This window comes from Henckelia pumila, unplaced genomic scaffold, assembly GCF_033568475.1.
Source record: "Henckelia pumila isolate YLH828 unplaced genomic scaffold, ASM3356847v2 CTG_461:::fragment_3, whole genome shotgun sequence".
Lineage (NCBI taxonomy): Eukaryota > Viridiplantae > Streptophyta > Magnoliopsida > Lamiales > Gesneriaceae > Henckelia > Henckelia pumila.
In genome coordinates, this window is record NW_027331831.1 from 15,249,600 (window position 1) to 15,258,238 (window position 8,639).

General features: G+C 37.2%; 2 protein-coding genes across 3 annotated transcripts; one reads left to right on the top strand and one right to left on the bottom strand.

Moving 5' to 3' along the window:
* The first annotated feature begins 414 nt into the window (after positions 1-414).
* LOC140871468 (thioredoxin X, chloroplastic-like) lies at positions 415-3,878 on the top strand. Of its 2 annotated transcripts, XM_073273992.1 has the most exons (3): positions 415-860; positions 1,833-2,053; positions 3,749-3,878. In XM_073273992.1, the coding sequence occupies exons 1-2, from the start codon at positions 510-512 to the stop codon at positions 2,037-2,039; spliced, it is 558 nt and encodes a 185-aa protein (XP_073130093.1). In that variant the 5' UTR covers positions 415-509; the 3' UTR covers positions 2,040-2,053; positions 3,749-3,878. The 2 variants fall into 2 exon arrangements, with proteins under 2 accessions (XP_073130093.1, XP_073130092.1); XM_073273991.1 differs by lacking the exon at positions 3,749-3,878 and having other exon boundaries at positions 416-860; positions 1,833-2,237.
* Positions 3,879-3,937: 59 nt separating this feature from the next.
* On the bottom strand, positions 3,938-5,922 carry LOC140871467 (sugar transport protein 10-like). The gene is made up of 2 exons (XM_073273990.1): positions 5,569-5,922; positions 3,938-5,486 (listed from the first exon to the last, which is right to left on the bottom strand). The coding sequence occupies exons 1-2, from the start codon at positions 5,696-5,698 to the stop codon at positions 4,066-4,068; spliced, it is 1,551 nt and encodes a 516-aa protein (XP_073130091.1). The 5' UTR covers positions 5,699-5,922; the 3' UTR covers positions 3,938-4,065.
* Positions 5,923-8,639: the final 2,717 nt, after the last annotated feature.

An 8,639-nucleotide genomic window follows, 5' to 3' on the forward strand; every position in this document is an offset into this window, starting at 1 on the left:
AATTTTTCGGTACGATAACGGTATGAAATTTGAAAATTTCGGTATATACTGCTATATCGATATACCGAAATATTATATAAAAATTTAAAAATATATAATGTTTTTAAACAATAAATTTTAAATTTTTTTTAAAAAATAAGACTTTTTTAGGTATAAAATCGGTGTATTTCGATACCGTACCGAAATTTTGATATACCGTAAAATTTCGGTATAATCGATATGCTAGTTATAAATATCGTAAAATTTTTGTATAATCGATATGCTAGTTATAGATATCAAAATTTTCGATACGATATCGATAATATGATATATGATATGCATTTTTGGGTACAATACATTAAAGTATGCCACCCCTAAGTTGGATTGAGAATTTCTAGAAAACTACCATAACCGACACACAGTACGACATATACTTTGTAGGCCAAATTGACCTTTTGCAAAATATATAATAAAAATCTGGTAATTCGCTGTGGGGGGAAAATCGAGTGCCACTCAAATTCCCCGTTTCAATGGTGAAGACGACGATGCCGATTGCATCCCCGGTTTCCATGATTCCGTCCTGTTCGCAGCTGCCCGCGGTTCGTGCGACGGCTGCCGGAAGTGGCCACGGGCTTTCCTCTCACGCTTCTCCGGCTTTCGGTGGACTTTGCCGGAACTCGCTGCGAAATCGGATGATTACGCCCCTGGCGAGGTCTTGGAAGAAAGCCTTGATCAAGTGTGGTGCCGCGGTTCGGGAGATTGACGAGAGTGAGTTCAACGATGTCGTCTTGAAGTCGGAACGCCCAGTCCTTGTTGAGTTCGTGGCTACTTGGTGCGGTCCCTGCCGTTTGATTGCTCCCGCGGTTGAAACCCTAGCAAGGGTACGGTGGCTACTCACTTATTTTTCCTTTTTTCACTTGTTCAATGGTAATTAATGTTACATGTCACGTGGGTGATTGATTTTTGTTTTTGTTTAAAAAAAAAGGATTTTTTGGTGAAACTCAAGGTGAGATTTTGGCGTGCATTTTACAAGTGTTTTCATTGTTTACTGGAACTGGATCACGGGCATTGATCCAGTGATGATATACCACTATTGTTTTGGCATCACTTTCTTGGATTAGCGCATTAATTTTAGGACAAGACAAGAAGGGGTTAGAGAGTTCATCTGAGAAAGGGCTAGTTTTTTAAATGGAGGAGAAAAGGTTTAATATATCTGTTGCAATTGCAGTCTTTATGTCTGATTTGAAGCACACCATTTCAGATTACGTAGCAAACCACTGTTACCTATGGATTAATTTTGTGAAATATTTTCTATTAATACGAAGTAGTTGATATGATGTTTAAACCGACATGTAATTTAGGCACTCTTTAATAATTTTCAAAATTTTTGCATGGAAAAACAGTTATATCAAATAGAGAAGAAATTTCTTATCGAATGGTTTTCAGGAACAAGGGAATCATAGTTTAGCAAAACTGAGAAATTGATTATGCCATTTGCCGCTGATACCTTTTCTTTAAAATCAAGAAAGGTTGGTGTTCTGGTGTGCCTGGAAATGTGTATATTAATGTAACTGCGAATACTACTTTTTACTTAATAACTTCTATTTTTCTTCTGGAAATAATTATTTTTGAAGGATGCAATGTTTCTGCACACATGAAAGGGTGATATACAGATTGTATTCGGGGTGTGCCGTGAATTCTGCATAAAATTACTTTTCTTGTGTTCAAATAATGTTACATCAGCTAACAAATGCCCCTATTGAGAAACTGAACATGGTAATGAACAACATATCTGCATGAAACCTTTCTGCATAATATTCTTCTGTAATTTTTTCCTTTTACAAAATTCCCAGGAGTATCAAGAAAAACTGATGGTTGTTAAAGTTGATCACGATTCGAATCCACAACTGATTGAGAAATACAAGGTTTATGGATTGCCAACATTGATAGTCTTCCAAGATGGTCAAGAAGTTCCCGGAAGCAGGAAGGAGGGTGCAATAACCAAAGCTAAACTTAAAGAGTATGTAGACAAACATCTGGACTCGGTATCCATCTTATAACCCTCTTTGCATGGGTAAGCAATCCATTACTGCATCTCCTTCATAGAAATGATTACATTTTTATGTTGAGGTAATAAATGCTTTGTATGTCCTGTATATTTATATTAAGTCATGTTATTGTACATTAGAGCAATTCCTAGGTATATATTTAAATAATTGTAATTTTCAAAAAATAGTAGACATTACCTTGTACCTTTAGATCGATCTTAGTCTTACTTTGAGAGGAGGCGAATAGGTTCTGATCAATTTTAGCATACTAAGCCGATATAATTTTTGTGTTTATATCGCGAATGACGAGTTCTGTTATTTCTCGTACATTTTGATTGATTTTCGCTGGATAAAAACACCAAGGAAACATGTTATACATTTGGAAACAAGTCAAGGAAATAATTTTACAAAAATATTTAGGGATGTTTCTTTGATAAGTATACTTGTAAGGCCCGGTTTACTCACTAAAATGCATGCAGAATTTATTAAAATAAATCCAATTGTTAGAAAACTATTGCCATCTTTCTAAATGATCTCATCCTATTTTTGTAATATTTCCAAATAGAAATTTTCTTTGGATTATGAAAATTCTAAATACCCAATACCATCTATTCAATTATACAAAAGAAAATAATCACGTCTCCAAACCCTACATAGGTAGTGTTTAGGAGTGTTTCTAGGAAACATTTCTCAGCTTTTACTTAACAAAATTTCACAAAATTTCAAAATTTTGTTAAAAAAAAATCTGAGAAGTGTTTCCTAGAATCTCTTCCAAACGCTACCATATTGTGATATTGACATCTCAAATTGTCTTCTTCTTTGACTCTTCCACGCAATATACATTCATCTCCTTCATCTAGACCATTAACTAATACCAAATTATTCAGCGCACTCCAAAATCTGAAAACTAATTCGACATCACTGGTACAACAAAAGCTTTCATAACAATAAATGCAAGATATACATGTCAGAATGCCAGAGTTCAGATAGAAGTAGAATCACAAAATCCAGATCAAAATTTTTGTCATATAGCCCGTTGATCACTGGGAAGTAAGAGGTTATTCACATACACGTAGTACATTGACCCATAGGAAACAAGAGGTGACTGGCATGTCCTATCACACATGTAACACATCGACTCGCCGAAAACAAGAGGTGACTCACATTGCAGACAGAACAGAACACAACTGGCATAACATAACAGACAGAATGCAGAGTTCCAGCAGATAAAAGATCAACAAAACACAGAACAATCACTGAATCACATATGCCTCCAAATCCCTTGGAACTTCCAATCACACGTGCATATCAAAATATTAAGGGATGATTGTATAGACAGTAAGTAGGATTTTTTTTTTTCTTTTCCTTCTCCTTTTCTTTATTTCATTGCTATATATTTTTTTGGTGAGGGTTTTGAAGTGTAATTGTGATAGAAAAGAGTATTTGTTCAATTCATATATATTTGTGGGTTGTATCACCGAGCTCAAGCTCAAGGAAATAAAGAATTCAATTAACTTAAATACTTATACTATTTATCTACAAGCCTCATGATTATTACTTATATATTAAACAAAATAACATGTCATTCATAATTTAAATTCAATATTTGCGGTGTTACAATACTTGCATTTACATATCTAACTGAATATGAAGTGTCTTGTGAAGTTGAGGTAAATTTGTTCGAAGAAAAAGTTGACTGAAAATAGCTCTCTTTTGTTTAGGTACTTTCACAACAAAATTCTGGATAAGTTGCGGTAAAAGGAAAGTGTGATGATGATTTACAATATTTGTATGAATATGTTGTTAGTAATATATTGTTTCTAATCAATCTTATTTGCAGCGCAGTCTGAATGCATAATTTGACTGGTAACATACATAATGTGAGAAAATAAACACCAAGAAAGAAGGCAAAAAATAAATACAAATTATTTTATTAATTTATAAATCTTAAAATGAATGGAACACACATTGAAATATGAATCCATAAAACCTAATCTGTTAAATATCAGATTGTTTATTGAGTAGCAATGCTAATAGTTCAGGCATTTTGATGGTTAATCTTGTTATTAGTGTGGTGTCCCAGACCCACTGCATCATCGGGAATGTATTTGCCCCAGAACCAGTGAGCCTTCCACACTCTGTTCATCTCTTCAATCGGCATGTTCTTTGTCTCGGGCACAAAAAAGAACACGAACACTGTCATCAACAGCACGAATCCGGCGAAGAAGAAGAACAGGCCGAACTTCATGTGGCAGAGCATTGACAAGAACAGTTGCCCAATCACGAATGTGAAGAACATGTTCACGGAAACATTGATGGATTGTCCTGCAGATCTGATTTCCAATGGGAAGATTTCACTGGGAACCAGCCATCCCAAAGGTCCCCACGACCATGCGAAAGCAGCGACGTATATGCAGATGAATGCCAGCGCAAGGTTGCCCATTCCCTTGCTGAATGCCCCGTCTCCTGAAACTCCGAAGACGGATCCAATGAGACATCCAACACCAATCTGGCAGATGATCATCTGAATGCCTCCCTCCAGGAACAACACCCTTCTTCCGAATTTGTCCACCACTAAGATCGAGACTATAGTGGCCAACACGTTGACGAGGCCAGTCACGACTGCTGACATGAGCGAGGCGTCGTCCCCGAATCCCAAGGTCTTGAAAAGAACAGGGGCGTAGAACATGATGACATTAATGCCAGTCAGTTGCTGGAAGAAGGGAATCAAGCATGTGATCACCAATTGTGGCCTGTATTTTGTTTCTAGGATCTGCTTCCATGGGTGCTCCACCAGCTTGGACGCCTCGCTTGCCGCCACCAAATCTGAGTATTCAACGTCCACGTTGGACGTGCCACGGATCTTTTGCAACATCTCACGTGCCTTTTCTTTCTGTCCTCTCTCGATCAGGGAGTTGGGTGTGTCAGGCAAGAAAACAGCACCGACGGTCATGATCACAGCCGGGGCAGCCGCCAAGGCAAGTGACACCCTCCATCCATTCTCCTGCATCTTTGATGTCCCATAGTTGACAAGATTTGCTGCAAAAATACCAATGGTGGTGGCCATTTGGAACCCAATGTTGAGTGCTCCTCTCAGCTTTGGTGGCGCCATTTCCGAGAGGTAAACTGGAACCGACTGGTTGGCGTAACCGATACCCACACCAAGCAATATACGACCAATGATCAACATCTCAACGTTGACAGCTGCTCCGTTGAGCACTGCACCGATGAGAAAGATCAAACCTCCTGTGGTCATGGAGATCTTCCTGCCAAACACGCGGGTCGTGACCGAAGCGAAGAAGGAAGCAATGAGTGCCGCCAGGTAGAGTGAGGATGTGAATAAGGTCAACAAATGGTTCTCGAATTTACAGTACTGGTTGTAGTTTCCTGGAGCCTTTTCCTTTGCATACACAGAAGGGAAGAATTTCTGCAAGAATTCGTCCATCGATGTAACTCCTCCTGCAAATTGGTTAATATATATTAAATTTGGATCATGTATATATTTTCCAACTTACAATACAATACTTGAACAGATACGAACCTGAGATACCAATGTCATAACCGAATATCAGACCACCCGTGGCCGCGACCAGGCAGGCCACGACCACGAACGGCGTGACCCGGGCTTCATAGTTCGCGCCAGTTCCCACGTCAATACCTCCAACTGCCATCTTTACAACTTATTATTCACAAATAAATCAACAATATTATACTTAGCTGGAAACTAATAATAGATAAAATCTTTAAAAAAGAGAACTTTATACAGATAAAGAGGAGCTCTCAAACCAAAAAATAATTACACTTTTATTGCTATGTACTATATTTGAGAGACCTCTGTTATCTTTTTATTCTTCTTTTTCGCTTTTTTTATATATTATTATTTATTCTCAGCTACAGCTTGAATTTTTCTCAGTTCACCCATGGCTATTTATAATCATTTTTTGGGATGAACAAGCCATGAAGGGCCTTATTTTTCTCAGCTATTTGTTCGGGAGACCAATATTTTTTATTCAAATTCATATCGACTGGCTGTTTCTTATTTTGTCCCCGATTATTCATGCTAACTCATGTATTATTCCAAGAAAATAGGTAATTAGTTTTGACCAACTTTTTTTTGTCCTAATTAATCACTTCTTTTATTTATTTATTTTTTTGGCCACTAAAAGTGAGTAAAGATATGAGAATGTGACTAGCTTTGTTATCATATATAAGAATAAAACCATAATTTATATTTAAAAAGATATTCATATAAAGGTATATATAAAAAATATTAGCGAAGGAGTTGTTAATTTTTCTATATGTATGTTCTTGCTGAAATATCGAGTCCAATTGACAAAATCTCTCCAATGATTTGTGTATTAACATTACCAAAATATTCATTTAAAAACAAAAGTTCGACTCTAGATTTTTTTATTGCATTAAGAACATCGATCGATATTTTAAGTTTCGTATCAAATATTCTTTATTAAATAATTGTAATTAATATTAAGATTGATTTTTTTTATTTAAGTTATTTATACTTCATCTTGCTCCACAGCAACATGTCTTTCATTTTTGTATCAATTTACTTTCATATAATTTTTTCCCACGAGTTTCAAATTTGAACTCATTTCTGTTTCTGAGCTTCTAATCTTAGTTGAATGAGGAAATTAGTAATAATATAATCTAATGTACTATTTTCACCAAATGTACTATTATTTATGAATGTAATATGAAAAATGTATAATATGAAATAATAAAATATAAACGGAATAATACATCAAATTCATCAAATTGGTTATCTGAACAGTCATCTCATATTTATGGAGATCCATTGTTAAATATACATTATTTATATTCAAAATATTAAGAGGTTTCTCGAGTGCAAAACTGATTTGTTCCCCTGAATTTATGATACATTATATCGTAATTAATAGGCCTGGAAGTGGAATAGTCTGGCGATTTCTGAACTTATAAAGTGAGTTCTTTGTAGTTAAGGAGACATACTATTATATGGCTACAATTATTTTCCAAAGGCACTGTGGTTGTCAACCACAATGCTATATGCACATTGTTTTATTTTGCAGATCCAGATATGCTTATCGATTATGCTATTTGCTGCAACATCTTCCATTCAGTGTATCGATCAACACAACTCTGTTGACACAAACAGGGTAGAGCAACTAACCGACATAACACAACTGTTGACACAAACTGTTAGCAAATATTGTGTAGATATTATTAATATTTGATTTTATCTTCATTCTTTATCTATCGGTTTGTTACCGTGTATATAGTATTGTTACGGTAGCGAATTATTTTGTAAAATCTTTATATCTTTATAGACCTTTGTTGTACTATATATTGGAGTGTTAATATCAATAAAATCAATTCGATTTATATTTCTCTATATCGTATCAGATTAGCCCACCGGCTAACGCCTCAACCAGCCGATCAACTTCTCCCCTCCACCCAACTCCATGGCCGATGCTGCTCAGGCTTCCTCTGCACCAGCCCCTCTTCCCTCATCACCATAAATTCCCTTGCTCAACTTCCCCTTAAACTATCTTCCTCTAATTATGCGGCATGACATCTTCAGTTTCGGTCTCTCTTGATCGGCTACGATCTCTTGAAATTCGTGGACGGAACTCATCCTTGTCCGTCACCCACCACCTCTCAAAACGATGCCCTCATCCCTAACCAAGACTACTTCTTTTGGATCCGGCAAGACCAACTCCTCAATGTTATCACCAGTTCCCTCACTCCTATACTCATCCCCTTCATCGCCCAACCCCAAACCTCACAAGAAGCTTGGTCGATCCTAGCCAAAACGTATGCTACCCCGAGTCGTGGCCGTATCTTACAACTAAAGAACCAACTTTCTCATCCAGTTAAGGGCTCCAAATCGATCACGGAGTTTATGCATGGCATTAAGGCAACTGTCGACGCACTCACCCTCATGAGTGTCTCCTATGACATCGAGGATCTCACCCTTAAAGTTATCAATGGACTTGATGGGGACTATAAGGAGCTCTCCCATGCCATTCAAGCCCGAGACTCCCTGATATTGCCTTCGCTGCTAATCGTTTGTCTCAGTTCATGCATTCTCCTTCTGAACATCATTAAGGTGTTGTCAAGCGCTTACTTCGATATCTTAATGGGACCATGACTTACGGCCTTCATCTTCGGAAAGATACAACTTTATCTCGTCATGGGTTTACTGATGCTGACTGGGCTGGCAACCCAGATGATCGTTGTTTCACTGCTGCTTATGTGATTTTCTTAGGATCCAACCCGATTTCATGGAGTTCAAAGAAACAACTGTCGGTTGCTCGCTCTTCTACTGAAGCCGAATATAGGGCCATTGCATCAGGAGCGACTGAACTAACTTAGATTCTCTCTATTCTTCGTGAGATTGGCGTGCAATTATCCACTATTCATGTTCTGTACAGTGACAATATCGGGGCTACTTATTTATGTGTTAATCCGGTCTTCCACTCCCGCATGAAACATATAGCTCTGGATTATCATTTTGTTCGAGAATTAATTCAAGGATCACAATTGCGTGTCTCTCATGTTTCCTCTCAAGATCAACTCGCCGATGCACTTACCAAGCCTCTATCTTCTGCTCGA